The following is a 26,648-nucleotide window of genomic DNA, read 5'->3' as shown; positions in this document are numbered from 1 at the left end:
ATGAAAATATGAGAATTTTTTTTTTACCCTTTTATCTGGCAACAAAACTGACACCTTTTTTTTACAAGGAGTCATGTTTGCATTGACCACAATACCTGCGGTCGGAATGCAAACAAAAAAACCACAACTCTGATAATGTATGCACTGTCCTTGAAATTGATTGGTCCACACCCGAGCCAGCTTTTCTTAGAGCCTAGTCTCACATGGTGTTGGACCAGATGACGCCAAAAGGCGCACAACTCAAAGACAATGCACCATCAGAGTATGAGAGCTCGGGGTAAGAATTTACACCATTGGAACCTCCTTTGCCAGTAGCAAAATATGATAATTGTTTTTTTTACCCTTTTATCTGGCAACAAAACTAACACCTTTTTGTGTTTTTTGTTTGCATTCCGACCGCAGGTATTGTGGTCAATGCAAACATGACTCCTTGTAAAAAAAGGTGTCAGTTTTGTTGCCAGATAAAAGGGTAAAAAAAACAATTATCATATTTTGTTACTGAAGATGTTCAGTAGGCCTGCAAGCCAGCACCCGTAGAGGCAGCAGCAGCAGCATCGAGGGTTGGTGGAATCACACATCGATGTTGTTGTGAAACTCCCTTCCCGCGTGAGCGGCGTTGAGTCAGAGCCGTACCCTGGGCTCGCCAGGAGAAGGCGGTGCAGCAAGTGTGGACTCTACCTAGATTTGAAGCTTTCGTGACTACAAGGATTCCTATTCTTAGGTTTTTTCGGTAAAGTCACGTAGGTAAAAAATTAAAATTAATAAAAGTAAAATAAAAAATAAAATAAAAATCACGACGTTTCTCTCACTTGATACAGCTATCGTGCTGTGACTGTTCCACCTGAAGACGGAAGCTTGTGTTGCTTCCGAAAGGTTCGTGATTTTTATTTTATTTTTTATTTTACTTTTATAAATTTTAATTTTTTACCTACGTGACTTTACCGAAAAAACCTAAGAATATGGACTCTACCTGTTCCGTCTTTGCGGGATCGAGTGTTTTACCTTCGCGCGCGTTGGTTTTCTCCGCGCGTCACCGGTTTCCTCCCACGTGTGTAACACACAACGCTCATTCGTTGAGCCGACCACACCTTCAGATATAGAGGACCGCAGAGCTTGGGAAATTGTTGGCCTGGCAGTAGCCAGGGTGGAGGTGTCACACGCCTGTTATCCAGCATTTTGGAGGGTTGGTAGATCGCACAAATCTGTTGTGAAATTTGCCAAAAAATGTGAACTCCGTCTGAATGGGATAGAGTGTTTTCCCCTCGCATGCGTGGCTTTTCTCCAGGTGCGATGGGTTCCTTCCATATGTAAACACGCATTAATTGACCAATAACACCTTAATACGTAGAGGACCGCAGAACTGAGGCAATTGTTGGCACCGGCTCATTGCGTGGCTGCCTTCTTGCTTCTCTGTGTGTGTATGTTGTACTTCTTTCACACCGTACGTAAACCAACTGTACGTAGCCAACCGTGATCACCGGGGGTTCCTCGTGCTCTGAGTTATTCCTTGTCTACGTGCGAGCGAATGCTGTTATTATTATTGTTGTGACAAATTCCCCGCAACAGATTCGACCCGAAACTCCAGCGGTCAGTTACATTAAAACATCTTCAGTGATATTTTCCCCTGAGTGTGCAGTGTCAACTGAGGCGCTGGGGGAGGGGGGGTGGATATATTTGACCACAGGAATTGTATGCAACTGGCTACGGAACCTGCTGCAAGATCAAGACGGAGTGTCGAGCGAGGAGGAAACCTCGGGTGGAAATGCTTGTCCTGAGTGAGCTAGCTAGGGGCAAGTGTGCAGGCAGGTGATCGAGTGGGCGAGCGGGCAGGCGAGTGGGCGAGCGGGTGGGTAAGCAGGTGGGTGAGCGGGTGGGCGAGCGGGTGGGTGAGCGGGCAGGCGAGTGGGCGAGCGGGTGGGCGAGCAGGTGGGTAAGCGGGTGGGTGAGCGTGCGGGTAAGCGGGCAGGCGAGTGGGCGAGCGGGTGGGTGAGCGGGTGGGTGAGCGGGTGGGCGAGCGAGTGGTTGAGCAGGTGGGTGAGCGTGTGGGTAAGCGGGCAGGCGAGTGGGCGAGCGGGTGGGTGAGCGGGTGGGTAAGCGGGTGGGCGAGCAGGTGGGTGAGCGGGTGGGTGAGCGAGTGGGCGAGCGGGCGGGTGGGTGAGCGGGTGGGTGAGCGTGCGGGTAAGAGGGCAGGCGAGTGGGCGAGCGGGAGGGCGAGCGGGTGGGCGAGCGGGTGCGTGAGCGTGTGGGTAAGCGGGCGAGCGGGTGGGCGAGCGAGTGGGCGAGCGGGCGGGTGCGTGAGCGGGTGGGTGAGCGTGCGGGTAAGAGGGCAGGCGAGTGGGCGAGCGAGCGGGCGGGGCACGCGTGGAGGCGCGGGGGTGGTGGGGGGCTGCGTTGAGTTGCGCTGTCCGTGGTGCTGAATTTCAATGCGGAGGCGCAGAGGTCTGGCCGTGAATTATAATAACGGCGCTCGGCCTGGCAGCTCCCAAATAAGAAAACGCCCGTTTGTCCGGCTCACGCGCCGCAGAGATGCGTAAGTCACCGGGGCGGCGGTGGCGGCGGGGGGCTGGCCGGCCGCGGGGAGTGAATCCGGCTGCGATTTCGCGTTGGAATTTGTCAGTCGGCGCTGAACCGAAAAAAGCGGCCGAATCTCTTCGTCACCGCCGTCGTCGTGAGCGTCGCCCTACCCATTGCCGCGATGATCGTTGTGCGGCGAGAGCGATGCTCGTCAGGTTGTTATTGCGGAGTTAAATAATGTTACGGGCTTGTTGCGCAGTTAAAGTCCACTGAGACAATGTGTCTGTGCGCGTGCGTACGTTTTACTTTAGAGCTGGTGATTACACGGCTATCACATCGCGTTGCGCTTGTTTTCTTTCGGGAATTGTTTTCTCACGTGCAACGACACCTAAGGGACTGGCCTCACATATTCCGAGCAGGATACTCGTGAGAAAGTCATGAGACTCAATCAGGTTTATTTGTTTGTGTGCGGTTCTGCTTATATGCCGTTCAGAGCCCTGAGCCAGTGCTGTAAATTCCACATTCCTATGGCAGGGTCAGGTCCTTCCACAAGACAAGCCACTGTTGACACCCATACGAACTGCTATCAATTTTATCGACCCTCGGAGAATGATGGGCTGTGTTGAATCGTAACCAGGACTTGAACTCACGCAAGCCACACTCTGTCCCACCGTGCCATTGTTTTGAGATAAATAAGTCGCAATATGTTGCAATGTTAGTGTACATACGGTTAACTTATGCACCTATTTTTTACAATTATTTGCAACATTATTATTGTGTGATAGTAATGTGTCGTTCAAGCTAATGTTCCCATAGCTCTTCATGCGGGCCTTAAACTTCCCCATCAAAGGGACCCAAGTTAATATTCATCATCGTTGGTAATTGTTTAGGTAGATTTAGACTACGGCGATGGAACATAATGGCCACATCTTGAGAATGAGCTCACATTGTCCCAGAGGTTGCAAACGGGTTTTGATTCCTTACCCGTACCCGTACCCGGCCGCACCAGGGTCGCAAACGGGTACCCGTACCCGTACCCTACCCGATACCCGGCTACCCGTACCCGGCCGGGTATCGGGTAGGGTACGGGTACGGGTACCCGATTGCGACCTCTGGGATGAAGCCATGTTGCAGGCGCGGGTGGGTTGATTCCAGGAACTTGAATTGTGAGAAGAGACAAGACGTTGGGAAATGAGTGACAAACGGTTACTCACCAGTGACTCACGGTCTACCCGTACCCGTACCCGGCCGCACCAGGGTCACAAACGGGTACCCGGCCGGGTACGGGTAGCCGGGCATCGGGTAGGGTACGGGTATCAGGTACCCGATTGCGACCTCTGCATTGTCCTCAACGTCGCATTTGTATGGCAGACCCTTTTGGCCATACCTCGGGCAATGACAATCGATAGCGACGGCCGGGGAAGACCTTAATCCAGCAGTGGATAGATCACGGCTAGCAGCGATCGTGACGATTAATTAATTTACTTAGCGAATGCAGAATCCCGAAGCCAAGCGGTGACTTCCCATGCTGCCGTGTTGAGGGTGAGTCGCCCTCCGCTGAGTCTGTGGATTGGGCAGTCTGCTAGGATGTGGTGCACGGTTTGCTACATCTCCACAGGCACATGGGGGGGGGGGGGGGGGGCTTGCGCTTATGCCTCATTGGTGAATGTTTGCCGAGGCATGGACCGTGACCAGTCCTGAACCTTTTGAAGGTAGACCACGTTTCACTACATGACCCCCTCTCCCGCGCGCACCGGGAGTTGGATGGACTATCGCGATTCAGAGCCCTACGAGTCGTTTTAACAATCCACAAAATTGCGTCTTGTTTTAACCATCCCCTTTGTCTTGTTTCTCGTTGTGGTTTTTTTTATGTCAGTGTATCATTGTCACGGCTGTATTCGCTCTTTTAGCCCGAATGCGACGTTCGCATCTCGTTTGCACGTACTTTTGTCCAAAAATCGGTGAAGAAAAAAAATCGATTATTCCACGCACGACTGGACGTTTGTACCACGTACCGTAAAAATCTTAATTAATCGATGCATAAACGCTTGCGTGTGCTACCGGTATTGGCGATTTTCAGCCAATTAATTAGCCATTATCATCAGGAGGGTCCCCAGTATTGAGATGTTTGACCAATACCATGTGGGAGGAAACTGCAGGACTTGGAGAATCCCCACGCGTTTTAGGGGCGTGGGTGACAAATCCTGGGTGGTCACCAGGCTCGAAACAGCTCAGCTTCTGAGATGTGGCGAAATCGGAAACATTGAGAGGTGGCTCGACCGTAGGGGCATTAGAGTCTTGGCGACCACCCGGCTTACCTGGCAGAAACCTTCATAAATATAACCGCAAGAAATACAAACTGACCGTGGCTGCACAGATGGGTATACAATCTCTGCATTTAAAACTCTAAATTGCTGGGGGTTTTCTTTTTTTATGATCTATTGCCCAGAAAGAAAAAAAATCTTGGAATCTTTATTTTCCATTCTAAATCTTTGCAATTGCAATTTCTGGGAGTAGCGCGGACATAAACGATTTCTGTGACTTCCTAAGCCCTGTCGGTGATGTCTGTGCGGAATCCAGCGTTGTCAAGATCCCAGCAGAATATATTTAATTTTTTTTGGCGAGAGGTGTCAAGAACAACTTTTCAGGATGTGCTAAAAAGTAATCATTTTGAACCCGCGTGGGTATCAGCTGACATCTCCGCCGGTTTATCGAGGTGAATCAGGAGCGGCGGGAGCAAAGTGTGCGCCTTGTTTAGACGGACAGGCAAGATTCCCCGGCGGGTTTGACTTCACCCGCGAAATTGTCCGCTCATTCTCGCAGCGGCAGCGGCTTTTGGCGAACCATTGAACAAAGACGCCGACCACCACATCACGCGCTTCTAGATGTGCTTCTGATTATTAGGAAGCCACTGGAGCTATGCAATTGGTTTTTTACCCTTCTAGCTGGCAACAAAACTGACACCTTTTTACAAGGAGTCATGTTTGCATAGACCGCAATACCTGCAGTCATAATACAAACAAAAGACATAACTCTGATAATGTGCACTATCCCTGAAGTTGATTGGTCCACACCCGAGACAGCTTTCCTTAGAGCCTAGTCTCACATGGGTTGGACCAGATGACGCCAAAGGCGCACAACTCAAAGACAATGCACCATCAGAGTATGAGAGCTCGGGGCAAGCATCTACACTATGGGAACCTCATTTGCCAGTAAAAATATGAGGGTAAAAAACTAATTATCATATTTTTACTGGCAAATGAGCTTCCCATAGTGGAGCTATGCACTTCACATTCATCTCGATTGAAAACTCATTTCTTCAGAACTGCTTGTTGTGTTTAGTTTGTTGTCCTTCCCCCGCACGTTGCGAAAGAAGTCCAACGTACAGTACATGCATACGAAATGGGGGGGGGGGGGGTGGTGGTGGTGGAACGACGACCCATCACTCGAAACGTCGTTTCGTTGATTCGCGGTTCCCTTTTGGAACATAACGGGATCGTGCCTTCCCTGCAACAACGAGAGGCACAGCCATCATCGTCATCATCATCATCATCGTCGTCATCGTCGTCATCGTCTTCATCGTCATCGTCATCGTCGTCGTCGTCATCGTCGTCGTCATCGTCGTCGTCATCGTCGTCGTCGTCGTCGTCTTCATCGTCATCGTCATCATCGTCATCATCATCGTCATCATCGTCGTCGTCATCATCATCGTCATCATCGTCGTCTTCATCAGCAGCAGCAACAGCCGTGGTCAATCCGCTGCTGGATGAAGGTCGGCGGTGATCATGCGATGCAATCTAGCCAGCGTCCGCGCAAGAGCTGATTAAATTGCTCCATCTCCGCTGCGGACGTATATCTTGGGCGCTACAAATCAGCACAATTTGAAAACGAAACATCTACAAGTTTGGAATCAAATTGTAAAATCGGCGCCCTGAATTGCGAGAATATCACAAAATCACCCTGAAGTGGGCGGCTAGGAGGTGGGAGGTAGTGAGTCATTACCCCCCAACCCCACGTCTAATTCTTACTGCCTCGTTTGTGTTATTGCTGCGTTTTTTCTCAGTCTCGTTTGCACAGTTTTGTTTAACCCGTTAGTCTAACGACGCATTGGCATATCATTAGCGTGTCACTTACACACACCGCAGACGTTGACATTCACGTGGTGTGATGTGCGTGATTCGCTGTGCGTATCGTGGGGCTATTCCCATGATGCAGTCCGTGTTGTCACATTTCATAATTTGAATGCCAAAGTCATCGTCGTCGTCATCACTATCATTAGCCACGTGCTTCTGTATGATCCCATGTGGACAGCAGCGCGCAAGCAACACGTCGTCATTTTGTAAGACTCAACGCATTCGCCAATCTTCACTCCCTTTAATTTTAAATATATATAATAGGCAACGTTTCAAGCAGTGGCCCTTCTGCATTGCAAATTGATATATACGCTGTGAAGAAGGCCGATTGCCCAAACCAACACCTATTATTATATATTTATATTTATTGCTTTAAGGGTCACAGTGTTGACGAATGCGTTGCGCATTTCTGTTATTTCCTAAACAAATTGTTCGTGAAATAGCGAACAGCAGCAATTAAAGTTCGAAATAAATATCTGCTCCGAAATTAAACATTATTGTGTTATGCCGTACCCGAAGTCAAAGTATACGCCTGGACCATTGCAGAAAGGCAAGTCATGTTTGTTGGACATGCAGTGAAAAAAAACCAAGAGAATGCATTTTCATTTGTGATGACCGGGAAAATGATCGGTGCAAGAAACCGGGGAAGACCGTGAATCATGCACACAAGCAATCTGAACAATTGTAGGCAACCAGGAGTATGTAACGAGGAAGTCCTTGAGTAAGTATCATGGAAAGAGCTAGATGGAAAGCCATGATCGGCAGCGTCTTTGAGGAAGGACACGGCACACGGGGAGAGAGAGAGAGAGGCGGAGACACGCGTGTCACGTCCGTGTCGCGAGCGTGTCGCAGATCGTACAGTCGCGGTGATTGGGAGATTCGCGGCGGGCTTGTGAGCTGCGGTCGAAGAGGGGCACAGCAGGGGAAAAAAATTCACGGGAAGAAAAAAGAAACGAGAAAAATGTGAATCGGATGTATTTTTACTGGAGGAATCCGATGAGCTATATAAAGCTCTTTTTCAAAGATGTCCAGGAGGGGCACGGGGTAAGAACGTTACGACAACTAACGACAGAAACACGTGGTATTAGTGCAAAGTAAAGGAAAGGCAAACACATCACTTAAACATAGAGACAAATCAAATTAAACCGTCCCCATACCACCAGGCAAAGCTCACAGAGGCGTTGACTTCTTTTTCCCGAAGCGAACCGGCCGCAAACGATCGCTCGACAAAGCGGCCCATCGTGTGCCGATTAAGAGCGGCGAAATCATCTCGGCGATCCGAACGTGTTGTTTTGCAAAAACGCACTTTGGATAGCTGTGCGGGACCTGGACATCGCGATAGTCGTCCACAATTGCCAACAACCGGCACCGCGTCGTTTCGTGGCAGGAGGAGGAAGAGGAGGAGAAGTAGAATAACAATAAAAAGAAGAATGAAAAGAATAAGCATAAATCATAAAAAGAAGAATAAAAAGAGGATAAAAATTTTAAGAAGAATAAATCGTAAAAAGAAGGATACAAATTTAAAGAAGAATAAAAAGAAGAATAAATCATAAAAAGAATAATAAAAAGAAGGATAAAAATAAGAAGAATGAAAATTAAAATAAAAAGAAGAATAAAAATAAAACTAAACCTCACCACAAACCGCAACGGTCCTGTCTGCTACTCCGTCGTCCACGATTGAAAACTCGTTCACGCGTCAAGTCAAATCTGTTCGTTTGGCAGCAAATCCCTTCGCTCTCTGCTCTGCTCTGGAGAAGAGCCATTGGCCAACACGTGAACCCACTGCGTATAAAGATTAACGCGTGTGTCTGTGTGTGTCTGTGTGTGTGTCTGTGTGTGTGTCTGTGTGTGTGTCTGTGTGTGTGTCTGTGTGTGTGTCTGTGTGTGTGTCTGTGTGTAATGGGGAGCGGTAGTGTAGCGGTTAGCGCGCTGCGCTATGAACCCGGCGACCCGGGTTCGATTCCCGCTCACGGCCAACACCAGTGACGATTATTTGAACCGGTTCTGGGCCTCCCCTAGGTTGACTCAGCCTCAAATGAGTACCCGGTGCGGTGTGTAAACATCGCCACTGGGGAGACAAAGGCGATCGGGCGTGGTGCTGGCCCACCCACCCCCTCGTGTACCATTCTGGCCTTCATAGGTGCTCGCTAACAGCACTTGGCCCTTCAGTCTGTTAAGGCTATACGGGGGATCTTTGTCTTTGTGTTGCCATTACAGTGGTAGTGTTGCGGTTGGCTTCACTACCGCGAGAACGGCAACGACCCAAGTCGACAAACACCAGTGACGATTACATTATCTGAACCGTTTTTGGGCCTCCCGTAGGTCAACTGCAGCGGTGTGTAAACATTACCACTGGGGAGACAAAGGCGGCCGGGCGTGGTTTTGGCCACCTACCCCCTCGTGTGCCGTGCCTGCCTTCAAAGGTGCTCGCTAACAGCACTTGCCGCAACAATGTGTTCAGGCTATACGGGGGATCTTTCTCTTTGTTTTTGTTTGTGTGCCTCGATAGGGCATCTCTCCGTGTTTAATGTGGCGTCTTTTTGCCGCGCCTGTACACCCTAGCTAACGCGGTCCCCGTATTGATATATTTATTTTAGTTTAACCTACCGCTTGCCCCCCCCCCCTGTCCTTTTGATTGACACGTGTTTCATTCACCGGCTCCGTGTTCGTGTGCTCCGTGTGGCAGGTGAAATTCATCGTTTCGCATTTACCCAAACCTCGCCATCCACGGGTAGGTCTAGCGCCGTGCCGGCATTGGTAGGAAGTAAATCCAGGTTTTTCAGCCGCCGATTAAACCGCAAGTAAAGCTAGGCGATGCTCTTAGCCCAATCGCCAATAGCTGCACACAGACACACAGACAAACAAAAAATTCTGATGTATTTTGGTTTTTCATTTCATTCGTGTAATGTCCAGCAGCTGTGAGCATAATAAAATATTGAAACTGTTCTGTGATTAACTTCTCAGTAGGTGTGCGGGCTACAGAGCACACAGACTTTAATGTGGATGAGAGGTCACGTGAACGGATCTCAGAGGTAGTTCTGCGGTATCTCCTTCCGCGGGACACTTGGCGATGTGATGCCGAATGCATAATCGGCATGTATATGTATGTATGTTGACATTTTTCCCACTATACGTAGCCAACCGTGCTCATCAGATGCGCGGGGGAAGGACAACAAACTAAACACAAAAAGCACTTTTCATGAAATGCATTTTCAATTTTGATGTAAACGTGCACAGCTCCAGTGGCTTCCTAATATCGAAAGGAAGAGCGTTCCAGACGGCCACAGAAGCGCATCTGAAAGTGCGCGATGCAGTGACCGTCTTTGTTTGATGGCCAGCCAAAAGCCGCTGCTGCTACTGCTGCTGCGAGGATTCCCTGGCTTGACGTCGCTTTTCCAAATCATTGACTCTGTCCCCACGACGACAAGCAGGACACTCACGTGGACGTGGGGATGTTTGGTAGTCACGTCGGCAATGATTTACGACAAAAACGCGAACACACACACACACGGAGACATTAAAATTTCAACGTAAACATCGCTACACTTTTTTCAAGTCCACTTCCACTCCCGGAAGGGAGAGCGTTCCAGACGGCCGTGGAATCGCGACACGGCACCGCGGCCGCGCTCACCGGCTCGGCTTCCGCGAGCTTCATTCGCCGTCGTTGATGTTTTCGCCGCAGGCGAGCGGGAGCTCGTCGGACCCCCTGGACGTGATGAAGACGATGGAGACTCAGCTGGAGGTGGGGCTCGCATCGCGAATGACGCGCCGGGCTGCCGCGCGGCACGGAGCCGGCTCTCAGAGCGCCTGGGTTTCGACTCCCAGGGCCTCTCGCCGAGATAAAGCGCCAAGTTCGCGTGCGTTAGCCGCATCGACGGTCGTGCAACCAGCGGCTGCACAGAAAAACTAATTCCAGCGGTTTATTTTTACTATGAATAGCACAGCTCATTATGGTGGATTGAGAGTGTTGATGCTTTGAAGTGTTATTAATTCATGAGTGGAAGAAAACCCCTCGCAGCATACCGAGCTTGGGATAAATGTGGACCAGGGAAATTTCAAGTTCCTCTATGTGATATTTTTAAGCAACTTCCAGGTTTTTTTCCACGTCAGAGGCATCACGTTGTTCAGACAATGAACCCTTTCCCAGTCCAAGACGTCTGCAAGTTGCAGGGTGGGTCCCCTTCGCTGCTGAATCGTAGAACGTGCAAGCGTTTCAGCATTCATTTTATTCAGAGGCATAGTGCCATTGTATTTAAATACATTGTACTCACCGCAGTGAACTGTAGTGACACAACCGCATTCTATGATGCCCTCCTGCATGACCTTGTGGGAGCCTCGGTACCGATAAAGATATTTTATTTTTACTCTTTGGTTCTTTCGGTAAAGTCACTAAGGTATAAAATAAAAGAAATTAAATCAGGACGTTTCGGGCGCAACACAACCTTCCGTCATCAGGTGGGACAACCACGGCAAGAAACAATTGCTGAAGCGGGCAAAACTTCAAATCTAGATAGATATTATTTTTTTCCGTCCGGTTCCGACGACGTACACGTACATAATCGGAATAGACTCGGAAGATAAACTGATGACGTATGTCATCGGAACGAGAAAGGGGTTAAGCGTGCTTGGGATTAACGTGCTGGGTTTGTTTATTTAATAGTTTATTTCGTCGCTGCGTAGGCTATTTGCAGCCATGCCGCCACACAGCTCTCCGACGTGCCCAGGTCGTTAGCGCGCAGTTTTATTTATTTTTTGCTGCCACATGACATCCGACGTTTCCGTCCAGAGGAGACCGAATAATCACCTGGAATTGAATTCCTCAAGAAGCTCCCAGCAACAGCGGAGTTAATCGTGGTAAATGATGGCGGAGAAAGGAAAACAACAAACAACCCACGCAGCTCGAGCCCCAGAACGCACGGGGATCGCTGTGCATGGGCCCTGTTGTAACTCTCGGAGCCGCCCCTACTGGACATCCGGGACAATGAGCTTCATAGCTCATCAGATTTCTCCAGGATAAATAAAAAAAACTATTTCTGAGTCGGGTAGGGGGGGGGAGCCTTGAACCTTCCGCTGTCATGCCGTGTGCTCGTAAACCCAGAGTTTAAAATTCAGACGCGGTAAATCCGCAATTGCACGCCCTCTGCGTGCCAGCTCCGCGCAGGCGAAATGCGTTTGGAACGGACCTCCGCTGGCCCAGGTCCACGCGAGTGACGACTATTATGGTAATTGTTGTAATTACGCCGCTTTGTTTGCGCAGGGAAGCATCGCCCAACTCTCAATATTTCATTTTTATCAGGGTCCTGTCACAATCGTCCTGCCACCATTCACTTTTGCGTCTTTCGAGCCGCGATGCCGTAAGGACATGTTGACACTGATCATCGGGGCCCTGCTATGTACGGCGCAGTAAAACCTCACAGAGCCGGAATTCCTGGGCAAGAAAGGATTACCGCAACAAACGTACAAGTCACCACTTTACAAACGACCAAAACAAAAACGGTGTCCACGTGTAAATTAAGCCACACACGCTCACACGCTCACACACGGTGGAAGACGGCTCACATCAGCCGGCCGCAGGAGGTGTCACGTGACCAGTCGTGGCCACAGCCATAGGGACAGCTATACATGACGTGGTGCCCCGGGTGTGGAAATATTTCCCCGGCTCGCCGATTGAAACGGACTCCACCCGTTTGCGTGTCTCTCTCTGTCTCTCTTACTGTCTCTCTGTCTCTCTGTCTCTCTGTCGTCCTCTCCCAATCTGTCATCTCTCTCTGTCTCTGTCTCTCTGTCTTTGTCTCTCTCCCTCTGTCTCTCTCCCTCTGTCTCTCTGTCTCTGTCTCTCTCCCTCTGTCTCTCTGTCTCTGTCTCTCTCCCTCTGTCTCTCTGTCTCTGTCTCTCTCCCTCTGTCTCTCTGTCTCTGTCTCTCTCCATCTGTCTCTCTGTTTCTGTATCTCTCCCAATATGTCGTCTCCTCCCTCTGTCTCTGTGTCTCTCCCCCGTCTCTGTCTCTCTCCCTCTGACTCTCTCCCCCGTCTCTGTCTCTCTCCCTTTGACTCTGTCTCTCTGTGTCTCTCCCTCTGTCTCTGTCTCTCTGTCGTCTCTCTCCCCCGTCTCTGTCTCTCTCCCTCTGACTCTGTCTCTCTGTGTCTTTCCCTCTGACTCTGTCTCTCTGTCGTCTCTCTCCCCCGTCTCTGTCTCCCCCTGACTCTGTCTCTCTATCTCTCTCCCTCTGTCTCTGTCTCTCTGTCTTCGTCTCTCCTCCCTCCGCCGTCGTCCCTGTCCCTGCGTGGTGTCCGCCCGCGTGCCCAGGTCGCGGGCTCCGACCGGGCCACTAAGGCGGCGCGCGGCGTGGGGGAGCGGGCGCCGCCGACTCGCGCAAGCAAGATCATGAGGAACAGCCTCTTCCAGCTCATGATCTACTCGCTGGAGCCGCTGGGCGAAGGTGAGCCACGATGCCACGACGAGCCGGTCCTGTTGGCATCTCCCCTCGGTGGCTCGGGGATGTTAACTGCCTCGCCTGGTACACAGGAGGTCGTGGGTTTAATCGCAACCCTGATGCCTGCTGCTGTATATTCAGGCGCCACGATGGCGAGATGTTAACTGCCTCGCCTGGTATACAGGATGTCGTGCGTTCGATCCCAACCCTGACGCCTGATGCTGTATGTTTGGGCGCCACGGTGGCGAGATGTTAACTGCCTCGCCTGGTATACGGGAGGTCGTGGGTTTGATTGCAACACTGACATCTGTATATTTCTAATTTGTGTGTTCTCTCTCTCTCTCTCCCCGTGGTCACGTGGCTTTTTATCCGGATCCATCCGGTTTTCCCCTCCACATTTAGAATCAATGTGCATTTTAGAGTATTTGGCTACTATATATTACCACGTGATAAGCTACTTCGGTTGAGCTATCATTTATGATGGCCAGGTCGCTTCTGAAAAAGAGCTGCATAGGTCAGTGAGCCTTACCTAGTAAAATAGAAACCGTTGAGTGTTTAAATCTTGATTTAAACCTTTCGTGACTGCAGGAATTCATACTCTTTGGTTATTCGGTCAAGTCTCTCTCACCTGAAGACGATTGCTTGTGTTGCGATCGAAACGTCGTGATCTATTATTTTTTATTTACGTAACTTAACCAAAAGACCCAAGAGGACAAGGTGTTTCAAACAGATGGACCCAATTTCAAAGACATAGCGATTTCAAATCGGGTCCATCTCTTTGAAACACCCTGTATATATACCATTGGAACCTCATTTGCCAGTAACAAAATATGATAATTGGTTTTTTACCCTCTTATCTGGCAACAAAACTGACACCTTTTTTACAAGGAGTTATGTTTGCATTGACCACAATACCTGCAGTCGGAATGCAAACAAAAAACACAACTCTGATAATGTATGCACTGTGAGACATGTGAGACTAGGCTCTAAAGAAAGCTGTCTCGGGTGTGGACCAATCAATTTCAAGGACAGTGCACACATTATCAGAGTTGTGTTTTTTGTTTGTATTATGCCTGCAGGTATTGTGGTCAATGCAAACATGACTCCTCGTAAAAAAAGGTGTCAGTTTTGTTGCCAGATAAAATGGTAAAAAACCAATTATCACCCTGTATATATAGTTGATATTTTTTTACTTCATTATGGCTCCCCTGTTGTTGCGGCCGCGCACAGGCACAAAGCTCGCCCCGAGAGGAGGGCCTGAAAATTTCGTAAGCGTGCAGAAGTTTAGAATTTTTCCCTCGATGTTACTCGATGTCAGGAGTCAGAGTTATTTCCTGCGCGAGTGAGCACTGGGGGCCCTGTCCGTGTACCGTCGACTGCCCTGCCGAGCCAGCGGTTTCTCATTGCTATGTGACTTCCCTACAAAGTGGTACCTTTTTAATTTTATCGACCCCGGAGGGATGATGGGCTGAATCAACTTCAGGCCCCCCAACCCACCCGACCCCAACCAGGATTTGAACTCGCAACCTTCAACTCACGAGCTGTTCCCTTCCACCGGCTGAGCCACCTTGACAATTTTACGAATTTGCAACAAACATCAATAGAGACGCACACTGGGAATTATCTTGAGAGACAGAACGAGGAACTCGTGGATTAGAGGATATACGCAGCTTAGAGAGCTCACATTTGACTGTTATTAAAAGTACAGCAAAATCGAATGTTGTACTGTACGTCTATGCCCCCAGCATCCGTTCTCCCTCGCACTCTGTCAACCCAGACTGCCTAACGTGATGAAGTATGGTCAAATATCCATCAATGACCCACGTGGCCTGGGAATTCCCTCATCCAGCGGTGAATCGTTCTCTGATCCACGTCTTTCTCTCCGTGCCGCTCGTTGTATCTTCCAAGCGTGCACCTCCTCTCTGCTTCTTAGCACGCTGATCAGATTTGCCTCCGTTTTCTGACCCAGTGTCCACGTTTTCTGGGCTTGAGAGTGTTGGTTTGTGGTTGATGCTTTCGTGTGTTAAGTAATGACCGCAAGATAGACCCCCTGAGTGATACCGAGTTGTGGCTAAATATGGAATTAAGTGATCCGTGTGCCCATGTGACCTGTACAAGGCCGGTCCTTCAGCCGACAAGGATTCTCAGCGGGATGATTGGAAACTCCGGTGCGTGCTTTTCAGAGATTCACGGAGTCGGATCCAACCAGAAGTTCTACGAAACGATCACAAAAGAAGGTAAGAACGACCGTGAGATGCGGCCACATGCACCGGGCATTGACACTCACCCGGTATGGCAATTACACGGCTGCCCTTTCTGCCCAGCAGTGGATTGACATATCGTTTGGGTCTTTCGGTAAAGTCACGTGGATGGTTCAAAGAATCGTCCTGATGACGATCGCTTGTGTTGTGATCGAAACGTCGTAGTTTTTTTTATATTTTCATCAGGATGACGATCGCTTGTGTTGTGATCGAAACGTCGTAGTTTTTTTATATTTTCATCAGGATGACGATCGCTTGTGTTGTGATCGAAACGTCCTAGTTTTTTTGTTTTTTTCTTTGAACCTATCTACGCGACTTTACCGAAAGACCCAAAGAATATGAATTCCTGCAGTCACGAAAGCTTTAAGTCAAGACTCGCCGTTTGCATGTGTGTTGAGCCTCTTTCGCAGCGTACGTGGGCATAGGGATGATAACTGCGCAGTGCTGGGTTTACGATGTTTGGCTGACGACGAAACTAAAAAGGCAATTCACATTCGGCCACGCGCCCCCCCCCAGAGTGTAAAGAACGTCTCCTGAGCGCAGGGTCGCGTGGTGAGCCTGGGGGAGCCTGGGGGAGCCGGAGGGAACGGGAGGGAGCGAGCAAAGGGGAAGGCGAGGAAAGGAAGCAGTGAATGGGGAAATCCGAAGGCACGAAGTTGTGACGTAGTAACGACATTGGCAGCTGCGGTGGTGGCACCAGTCGTCAATGTGGGGCCCCAATGTTTGATTTGCGCAATTTGCGGAAGCCAAACGTGACCGCTCTGATTTACAATTAAAATAAAACGCGGCACGTAAATGAAAGCATTTTCATTATAAAACAAATTTAACGGCGTTTTCAATCATTTTTTTTGTTTCTTTGACGCTGTTGTTGAAAACAAATCTCATGCTGGTTGTCAACGGGGTCCCATCTCGGAACTTTGGCCACCGAGGGGGTGGGGGGGGGGGGGACAAGGCACCCCCCTGCCCCCCCCCCCCCCCACGCCCGTTGCGCCACTGGGCACGAGGGATAAGAAGGAAGTTTTGTGGAGAGATTTAAAAGCGCAGAGAAAGGGGCCGTGGCAGAGTGAACTGGCGGAGCGAGCTCAGAAGCCGCCGCTCTCTGTTCACCCCGAGCTTCGCGGTCGTGTTTGCAGAAGTCTGCTCAACTATTAAAAAAAAAATTCGTTTATCCGCCGCGTCGATCTCAAAATCCTCACCGACTTTTAGAAATAGTTTTAGAAATAGCAGCAGTGGCGTCTTAGCCATGAACCTGGTGATCGTGCGTCTCCTTGACAGCGCACCTGCAGGAGCAGCTCTACCAGACATCCGAAGCGGCGTTCTCCCCCGCGCAGACCTGCGTGGCCACGGCCGGTACGACGAGGCACTCTCCTTTCTCCGCGTGTGCTCGCTTTCTCCTCTCTCTCCTCTCTCTCCTCCTCCTCTCTCTCCCCTCTCTTCCTCCTCCTCTCTCTCCTCTCATCCTTTCTCTCTCTCTCCTCTCCCCCTCCTCTCTCTCCTTCTCCTCCTCTCTCTCCCCTCTCCTCCTCCCCACTCCTCCACCTCCTCCTCTCTCTCTCTCATCCTTTCTCTCTCTCTCTCTCCTCTTCCTCTCTCTCTCTCACCTCTCCTTTTTTTTACGATCAGTTGAAACAAGAAGATGCTCGGTGTATTCGGCACTTTGCTTCGTTCATCATTTCTTAATTTAAAACATTTTAAATTTTAAATTTAAAAACTTGGCTTTATATAAACCCCCCCCCCCCTCTAGCTCACTCTCTCACTCGCTCTCTCGCACTCTCGCTCGCTCTCTCGCTCGCTCTCTCGCTCGCTCTCTCTCTCGCTCTCTCTCTCGCTCTCTCTCTCTCGTTCTGCACGCAGCCCTCCTCTCTCTCCCCTCTCCTCTTCTCTCTCTCCTCTTATCCTCTCTCTCCTCATCCCCTCTCTCCTCTCCTCATCCTCTCTCTCCTCTCCCAGCGTTCTTCTCTGTCTTGTAAAGTTGTAAATGTTGTGAGTTTACTCTCCAACATAACGGTGTGCTGAAGCAATCACTAATTGGCCCTTTTTGTTTACTTAACAACACTTAATCATTGTCTGCGTCGGGTGGTGGTGAGTTCACGACACATTTATATTTGCGCGATCTAACCCCAATAAAAACCTTGATTGATTTTTTTAGTTGCTTTTTTGTGGTGGCTCCTTGCTCCACTTCTAGGGGCCTGCGAAAATCCACTTCTGGTCTTTTAACGCTCTTCACTTAAATGTCTTGAGGTTACTCTCCAAGACAACAACAGTATCAAGATGGTGAATTATTATTCTCGAAAATAATAACAAAACTTGGCTCTACCCTTACCGGTACGAGAACGGTGTTCAGATGTTCAAACATCAAATAGACACGACCGCTCAACCCAAGCTGCTGTTCATGTTTTGATGTCAGCACTGCCTTTGTGCAAGTTCACCTTTTGGCGTTCTCTGGTCTAACACCGGTGAGACAGGGCCATATAAAGGAGTATGTCTCTGGTGTAGGACAATGGGTTTCAAGGACAATGCATTCATTATAATTATAATCAGAGCCATGTTTGTTTGAAAGTTTTATCACAAGCACGTGCAGTTGATGCAGACTTTATATGTCTTGCTATAGGTGTCTATTTGGTGTTTGAACATCTTGAAGGGTAAAAAGCCTGGTCTTTGTTCAACAACAGCGGGGGGGGGGGGGACGAGGTGCTGTGATACAATTGCTCACGTTTGATTCCCGTGACACTTTTTATAAAATCGGCTGTCGGGTAGCGGAGGGTTTTACGGCGCACTGATTTTGATGACCTCACCCAGGCAGGAACCAATGAACGAATCGCTTTTGGTGTTCTTTAAACGTGAGACTGGAATGCAATCGCGGCGGCGGCGGTGGCATCATCGGTCATTTTATTTTTCATGAACAAGACGACCTCTCGTGGGATCTACGCAGCGTTTCCCACGAGGCCAGGTCTGGCGTTGCCCCGTCATCGCTGGCTGCGTGCAGCACATTCGGTGTTGCTTCTGCAGTGCACTTCATTCGAGAGAGGCGGTGGTGCCCACTTACTCGAGTGCGGTGTCAGAGAACCTGAGCCGGCACTGCTGAGGTTCCGGCTTGTGAACTGGGGGCAGCCGGCCCATTGTCAAAATTTCGGTGGGGTCTCAAGTGCGGTGAATTGTGTGGTCTCAGCCAGGATCACCAAACGATTGCAACTGCCACCCGTTTTTAAAATGTAGTTTTGCACTTATTTTCGCCAAAATTCCAGCTTTGATGAACCTAAATGTTCGTTCCATTGTCACGTGGCAAAACGATTCTCTGTAGCAGTGCACGTGTCCAGCAAGCTGTGCTCAATTCTCAGCCACGGGTATTGTTTAGTCGGGTGACTGTCAGGTCCACGCTTCGCGAATTCGCTTTGTTGCGCCCATTCTTTTTGGACCGCATCCTCCACCGCGCAAAGCGAGGGACACCTGCAATGTAATCGTCCCTCACTTGTAAGCGGCAACTAAATCACACACCTCAAAGTAGAGTCTGTTCTCCTACAACGCCACGTGTTTTCATAACGCGAATTGGCTATAACGCGATGATGAATGTATTAGGGAACGCATTTTTTTTACGCGGAATACGAATTGGATATAACGCAATCGAGCGTACGGCCGCCTCGGCGTAGCGTCGCACGAGACAGTGGGATGCTGCTGGATGCTTCCCGGCCTTTATCCGGCGTGCGTGCGCTTCTCACGCCTTATCGAGGACTGAGCCCTCACCCCATATTGCATGCTATGTCGCGATGTTTCCGTTATGCGGTGTCCTTCAGGAACGCAACTCCTGCCGCGTTGAAGGAGAACAGACTGCGGCTGGTAATCCGTATTACGGTCCGATGCTCCGGCGATTTGTAATCTGGCTTGCGCTCTGCCCAAAACTTCGGCTGCCAGACGGCTGCAGCGGAGCCCCGGAGGCGACGGCCAAGGTGCTGAAGGACGGGGAGTTGAACGCCGCCGCCGATGACAAGACCAACGGGGGCACCGTCCTCGCCGCTGACGGGCAGGTGCGATGCTCTTCCTCCTCCTCGGAGAGAGAGTGAGAGAGAGTGAGAGAGAGTGGGGGTGAGAGAGTGAGAGAGAGGGGGTGAGAGAGAGAGAGTGGGGGTGAGAGAATGAGAGAGAGGGGGTGAGAGAGAGAGTGAGAGAGAGGGGGTGAGAGAGTGAGAGAGGCGGTGAGAGAGGGAGAGAGTGAGAGAGAGTGGGGGTGAGAGAGAGTGGGGGTGAGAGAGTGAGAGAGAGGGGGTGAGAGAGTGAGAGAGAGAGTAGGGGTGAGAGAGTGAGAGAGGCGGTGAGAGAGGGAGAGAGATAGCGTGTGATAGAGGCACACTTTTTAAACAACTTTTTAGTGCAGCCAGCAGCAACATCACTGGAGGCGATTCTGATACGAAATACCAGCAAACAAATAACAAACACGAAGCATCCACGCGCTGTGGCGCTAAGCTGTGAGTCGCCCGTAAATGGTGATCGCAACTCCGATGGGAAGCGCGCAAGTACACGTGGCGCGACTGCTGTTGATGATAACAAATGTTCTGGTCCTGCTGTTGCTGATGATGATACCATGGATGATGATGATGCTGCTGCCGATGAAGATACCGGTGCCGATGATAATGGTTCTGCTTACTGTAGCTCATGCTGCTGTTGATACTGTGTCCACTACTGATGATGACTATGGCTATCCTGATGATGATGATGATGTGTTGATCATTAATGATGACGATGACTGCGACAACGTCGTGATGATGTTTGATAATTGGCCGATGATTGCGCTGCTGCCGCTGCTGCCGCTGCCGCTGCTGCCGCTGCCGCTGCTGCCGCTGCCGCTGCTGCCGCCTCTGCTGCCGCCGCTGCTGCTGATGACTTCGTCGATGACGCCAGTGACAATCACAGTGGCCGTGTCCCAGCAGCCGGCGGCGGCTTCGGAGGTGGGCACCCTGAGTCGCCGCAAGGCGGACGGGGCGCTGGGCGCAGAGGAGGAGGAGGACTCCGAGATTCCCATGAGCCTCAAGTGGCCGACCACGTGGAGGAAGCGTCTCTCCTATCTCCTGCTGCTGCCCATCGTGCTGCCCCTCTGGGCCACGCTGCCCGACGTCCGCAAGCCGGTGGGGGGAGCGCGTGCGGTGCGGGGGAGCGGCGGTGGAGCGGTTAGCGGCGTGCTGCGCTACGAACCCGGCGGGCCGGGTTCGATTCCTCGCTCACGGCCAACGCCGGCGACGATTATCTCAAACGGTCCCGGGCCTCCCCTAGGTCGACTCAGCCTCTAATGAGTACCTGGTGCGGTGTGCAAACATCGCCACTGGGGAGACAAAGGCGGTCGGGCGTGGTGTTGGCCACCCACTTCCTCGTGTACCGTTCCGGGCCTTCATAGGTGCTCGCTTACAGCACTTGCCCCTCTAGTCTGTTAAGGCTATACGGAGGATCTTTGTCTTTGTTGCCGTTATAGCGGTAGTGTTGCGGTCAGCTACGATTATCTGAACCGGTCATGGGCCTCCCCTAGGTCGACTCAGCCTTAAATTAGTACCTGCTGTGGCGTCTAAACATCAGCACTGCGGATACAAAGGCGGCCGGGCATGGTGCTGGCCACCCACCCCTCTCGTGTGCCGTGTCGGCCTTCATAGGTGCTCGCTAACAGCCCTTGCCCCAACAGTCTGTTCAGGCTATAGGGGGGAGTCGGTAGCGTAACGAGTGTGGGGGTAGTGGTTGGCTTCCTTGCCCGCCCCTCCGAGTTGGAGCCCCCTTAACAAACACCATGGGATTTCGATTTAAAGCTTTCGTGACTGCAGGAATTCATATTCTTGGTTCTTTCGGTAAAGTCACGTAGAATGGAAATAATAAAATAATGATAATAAAATAATTAAATTATCACGACGTTTCGATTGCAACAGAAGCAATCATCATCAGGTGTGAAAACCACAGCAAGAAAATTGGAAAAAAGTGGCGGTTTTTAAAAAAAATCTTGCTGTGGTTTTCACACTTGATGATGATTGCTTGTGTTGCAATCGAAACGTCGTGATAATTTAATTGGTTTATATTTTTTTATTTTATTATTTCCCTTCTACGTGACTTTACCGAAAGAACCAAGAATATAAACACCATGAGATTTGTTTAAGTGTAAAGGAACATAGACTTGTGTAGCGATGTTATTAGGAAAATAGGAGCCGCGATATACAGAGTGCTTAAAAAAAAATGTGAACACTTCCGAGAATTTGCAAAAAAAACGCAATAAATGTGCCTCCGAGCTCTGGAGATCACCTGGAGATGATTCCAGGCAATGTGTTGACAATGATGGCGAACAAGTGGAGGCTCTTTAACTTTTTGAAGCTATTAACATTACATTTGCTATAATGCTACAACAGTGTATTATCCGTTCTTTTCCCATTAAAAACGATAGTCCCACGTAAGTGCTAACATGTTTTTGAAGCACCCTGCAAAATAGCCTCGATGCGAGACAAATCGAATATTGAGGCCCCACCTGACCGATTGCCGCACCGCCTGAGCTGATAACACTGGTCAACAACAAAAACACATTTTTTTCTGGCCTGGACTTTTGCAGCTGTTTTAGACTAATTTCAGGGTGCTGATTCCAAATCTGATCTCAGATTTGCTCTATCACATCATTTGTATGCTATCGGCATACCCCATTTTCATTGATTTTACCCGAAGTTAACTCTGTCACTTATGATTGCAAGTTGTTGCGAGTCAGTGACTGCTTTAGTGTTAAAATATGGTGCTGTATTTTTAGGATACTGTGTTTATAATATAATTTTATGTAGATATCCACATTTATTTAATATTTTTCTTCTGCAGTTTTTATTGAAAATGCAATATTTGATATCTCAAAAACCTGATGTGATAGACAAAAACTGATGCCAGATTTGGAATCAGCACCCCAAAATTACCTTAAAACCGTTGGAATACCTTATTCGAGAAAAAGTGTGACCAGTGTAATTTCGTCGCTAGACCACTGAGAGGAGTGGGCTGGTCGTGGCGGTGGTGGTGGTGTTGTTGTTGCTGCGTAGTGTTTATTATCCCGCGTGGACAGCGAGCTGTGGCAACCGCGGCGTCTCCCCCCCGTGTGCGATTCAGGAGGCCAAAAAGTTCTTCATCATCGCCTTCTTCGGGTCCATCCTCTGGATCGCCATGTTCTCCTACCTGATGGTGTGGTGGGCCCACCAGGTGAGCAACACGTGACATCGCAGGCAGCGTGACGCACTGTGCAACACTCTGCTGACGGACGTGCAGTCGTGCGTCTATTCATTTAACTTATCCCCCCTCCCTGTGCTCGTTCGCGTTTCCGCTCCTTCTCCCTCGCGGTTCCCCCTCCATTGGAATAAACTGCCGCTCCACATCAAACACGCAACTTCACCATCTTTAGTGCCTCCCTTAAGACTCGTTTTGTCAATAGCGTATCCCTCTACTACTTCCTGTTCTCGTCCTTAAAACCGTCACCATACTTCCCCCTTCCTAACCTCATCCCCCTTCCTGCCCACACGTTCCTGTCCCCAACACTCAAACGCCTCCCTTTCCCCCACAATCAGCCAATAACCAACGTACATTTTTTAATACAGTGATCCCTCGTTTATCGCGGTTAATGGGGACCGGAACCCCTCGCGATAGGTGAAAATCCGCGAAGTAGGATTGGCCCCCTAGGAATTTCCGTATATGTGTGTGTGTGGGTACCAGAATGTTTAAAATATGAATATTTATACTTTATATATATATATATATTTTACGTAAATCTATTTAATTATAAAACCTTAATATTATACATTCACTCTCTCTCTCTCTCTCATACGATACGTATTATGGTGTTCTACACTCACCAATGACAGTAGTATCTTGAAACTTGACTCCAGTAATGACGACGATGACAATGACGACGATGACAGACCTGTGCAGTTCGATGAACGTGATGATGAATGATGATGATGATGGTGTTACTGCACAGGTATAATGAGGCCTTTAAATCAGTTCGAAAAATCCACGATGCACTGAGGCCGCGAAACTTGAACCGCGAAGTGGCGAGGGATTACTGTACTTTTAGTTTTTTCAGTAATATCACGTAGGTAAAAAAATGAAATTAAAATTAATAAAAATAAAATAATACAAATCACGACGTTTCGGAGGCAACACAAGTCTCCGTCATCAGGTTGGACCGTCACAGCCAGATTTGCTGTATCAAGTGATAGCGCTTTTGTCAAAATCCTCGATAAGATGAGATTTATTTTGTTTCTCTCTCCGTGCATTCTTCACTTCGCTCCGTTGCATTACATTTTACCTTACGGAGTGGAGGCGTAGCTCAAGTGTCCGCGACACGCAAGTGGAACTGCTGAGGTCCTCAGGTTAAATCCGGACTTCAGCCAGCTGCGATTTAACCGAGTTCTCAAGTGTAGTTGAGTATGAATGTTAGACTTCTTTGGCACCGTACGTTGCCAAACCCCTGCTAATTGGAGGTGTGCGGATGGCCACGCTGCTGCATGAAATGATCTTCACCCAGCCATCCGTGCTGTCGACAACCCTGCCCCCTGTTGAATTTCAAGCTGAAGAGTTTAGATTTGTCCCTGCCTCTGACTGACTCCCCCCCCTCCCCCCTGGGTTTTTTTCTCTCCATACATTAAATATGCCCACTCTTTCTCTACAGTGGGCACTTAGTCTTGAGATGAAGTCGGATTTCATCATCATCACGGTCCATGGGCAGATAGCCCCTTAGGTGTCCCCTGCACATTTCGTCATCTGTTTCCACTTTCCTCTCTGCCTTGTGCCAATACGCTCAGGCAAGCCATTCTCGATGAGGCCTTTCTTCTATTTCTGGTGAACGTAGTTGGCCTCTGTTGTCCATCCTCCATGTGTCCAAATAGTGACAGGTCTAATTTGAGAAGCTGTGTTAAACCCACATCGTATTGTTTTGCCCTGGTGCTGCGCTGCTTTAGCCAGGGCTGTCTAGGTCAGCGACCCGGCACACCACATCCAGTATATACCTCGCGCTATCGATGTGGTGGATACTGGTCACATGCCGCCTGCTCCAGTCTGTACCAGTGACCAGGCAAATATTCAGTGAGAAATTAATTCCTGGATAGATGTAAATTATTCGCGTAAGGAATCGATATTAAAAAAAAAATGATATATATAAATTGTATTAAATTGGTTCACGTGACCGCTTCAGCCACTAGAGGCCGCTACATTCACCAGAATGACATTTTTTTGTATATTTTCGAATCACGTACGAGACCCTGAATGGTAACAATTTATCACATCATCAGGGAAGCCATTCCTTCGAGACTTAGCCCGTTGGGTTCGTTCATTGATTAATGATCTGTGCCAAATGTAATGCAAATGGAGTGGAGGTGTCAGGTACTTTATTTATGATTAATTGCTCGTTTTAAAGGGGCTAAATATTAATTTAGGCACCTTTTATATATAAAAAAACTAAATAAATTAGATGTAGGTTTTCTAGCCGTTGTGAATTTTGAGGTGTTCTGAATTCACAAATGTCTGATTCGCACAAACCCACGACAATTACTTCCACGGTATTAATTTATATAATGTATATATAATAAAAATGAATCTTATGGCAGGACCCCGAGGTCCCAAATAAACTACATTTTGGCGACTCCGTCCCACCGCGCACATTAACGCCGGGACCCACCTGGCGCGGATCATTCTGTTGTCATGTTGTCCTCGCTGCGCTTGAACGAATGCGCAGAAGAAACAAAACTTTTAAACTTTCATTAGCACATCGTGTAGAGCTCGTCGAGAGGAATAGATTGCCGTATCGTTCGCCTTCAACAGACATAAAATGACATCGCAATGCAGTTCATGCAAGAGCTGGGGACTTCTGGGACCCTGGGGTCCCACCATGAGGTTCATTTGCAGTTTGGCTTAGAGGTCAGGGGTCAGAACCCAGCACTGCTGAGATCGTGGGTTTGAATCTGAGTTTCCACTGCTATTGCGTGTGTCTCTAACCTTCTGTCTCCCCATGTCTCCCCGTGTATCCCCATGCCTCCCGGTTTCTCTCTGCATCTTTCCATGTCTCCCTGTGTCTCCCCATGTCTCTCCCTGTCACCCCATGTCTCTCCCTCCTTGTGTATCACCGTGTCTCTACACACGTCTCCCCACGTTTCTGCACTCCGCATGTCTCATGTCCCCAAATATCTTCCCACGTCTCCCCCCCCACCCCCACCCATGTCTCGTTGTGTCTACCCACGTCGCCACTCCCACCCCCTTGCTGCTGTGACCAGGTCGGTGAGACAATTGGCATCACGGAGGAGATCATGGGGCTCACGATCCTGGCTGCCGGGACGTCCATCCCTGACCTCATCACCAGCGTGATCGTCGCTCGCAAGGGCCTGGGGGACATGGCAGTGTCCAGCTCGGTCGGCAGCAACATCTTCGACATCACCGTCGGGTGAGGCCAATCACCATCATCATCCTCGTCATCATCGTCATTACCATCATCATCATCATCGTCGTCATCGTCGTCGTCACCACCATCATCATCATTACCATCATCATCATCGTCGTCGTCGTCACCACCATCATCGTCATCGTCATTACCATCATCATCATCGTCATCGTTGTCGTCACCATCATCATCATCATCGTCATTACCATCATTACTATCATCATCATCATCGTCGTCGTCATTACCATCATCATCGTCGTCGTTGTACTACTTCACAACATAATCGCTCACCATAATTCACGTGGTAAGATACCGATTTTTTTAGTACTATTTTACTACACATTGATTTTCAAAGTCGATCACTGCCGCTTTGTCAAGTTTATAAAAACTAAAATTGCGCGCGATAAAAAAGTGTTTGCACATCGCCAACCCTCCCGCTACCGTTTCATGGACAGACGTCTTTGTTTCTCAGTCATTCCGCTTATAACTCGAGAACAGAAAGTCACGCGGCGACGAGCAAACACAATCAAAATTAGCAACAACAACATCAAAACACATTTTTCCTTTTACAAAACATGCACGCGCGTGCGTGTCTGCGTGCACAAACCCACGCTCCCCCCCCCCCCCCCCCCCCCCACAGCCTTCCCCTGCCGTGGCTCCTCTTTTCGCTGATCAATGGGCTGGCGCCCGTCACCGTCAGCAGCAACGGCCTCTTCTGCGCCATCCTGCTGCTCTTCATGATGCTGGTGCTGGTCATCGGCACCATCGCCGCGTGCCGCTGGCGCATGAGCAAGCTGCTCGGCCTCTCCATGTTCCTGCTCTACTTCGTCTTCCTGGTGCTCAGTGTCCTGCTCGAGTTGCAGGTCCTGTCCTGCCCCATCACCATTTGA

General features: G+C 49.5%; 1 protein-coding gene across 1 annotated transcript in view; it reads left to right on the top strand.

The window, feature by feature from the left end:
- The window catches only part of LOC144731508 (sodium/potassium/calcium exchanger 2-like), a 37,734-nt gene extending 11,086 nt beyond the window's left edge, over nt 1–26,648 (top strand). The window contains exons 2-10 of the mRNA XM_078612615.1: nt 10,330–10,389; nt 12,954–13,086; nt 15,264–15,317; nt 16,617–16,691; nt 19,251–19,363; nt 20,261–20,458; nt 22,443–22,532; nt 25,595–25,761; nt 26,399–26,648. Of these exons, the coding sequence (XP_078468741.1) occupies nt 10,330–10,389; nt 12,954–13,086; nt 15,264–15,317; nt 16,617–16,691; nt 19,251–19,363; nt 20,261–20,458; nt 22,443–22,532; nt 25,595–25,761; nt 26,399–26,648 (1,140 nt within the window). The remainder of the gene's footprint in view (nt 1–10,329; nt 10,390–12,953; nt 13,087–15,263; nt 15,318–16,616; nt 16,692–19,250; nt 19,364–20,260; nt 20,459–22,442; nt 22,533–25,594; nt 25,762–26,398) is intronic.

This window comes from Lampetra planeri, chromosome 39 (assembly GCF_965212315.1).
Source record: "Lampetra planeri chromosome 39, kcLamPlan1.2.h2, whole genome shotgun sequence".
Lineage (NCBI taxonomy): Eukaryota > Metazoa > Chordata > Hyperoartia > Petromyzontiformes > Petromyzontidae > Lampetra > Lampetra planeri.
This window is presented reverse-complemented; position numbering and strand designations above follow the sequence as displayed.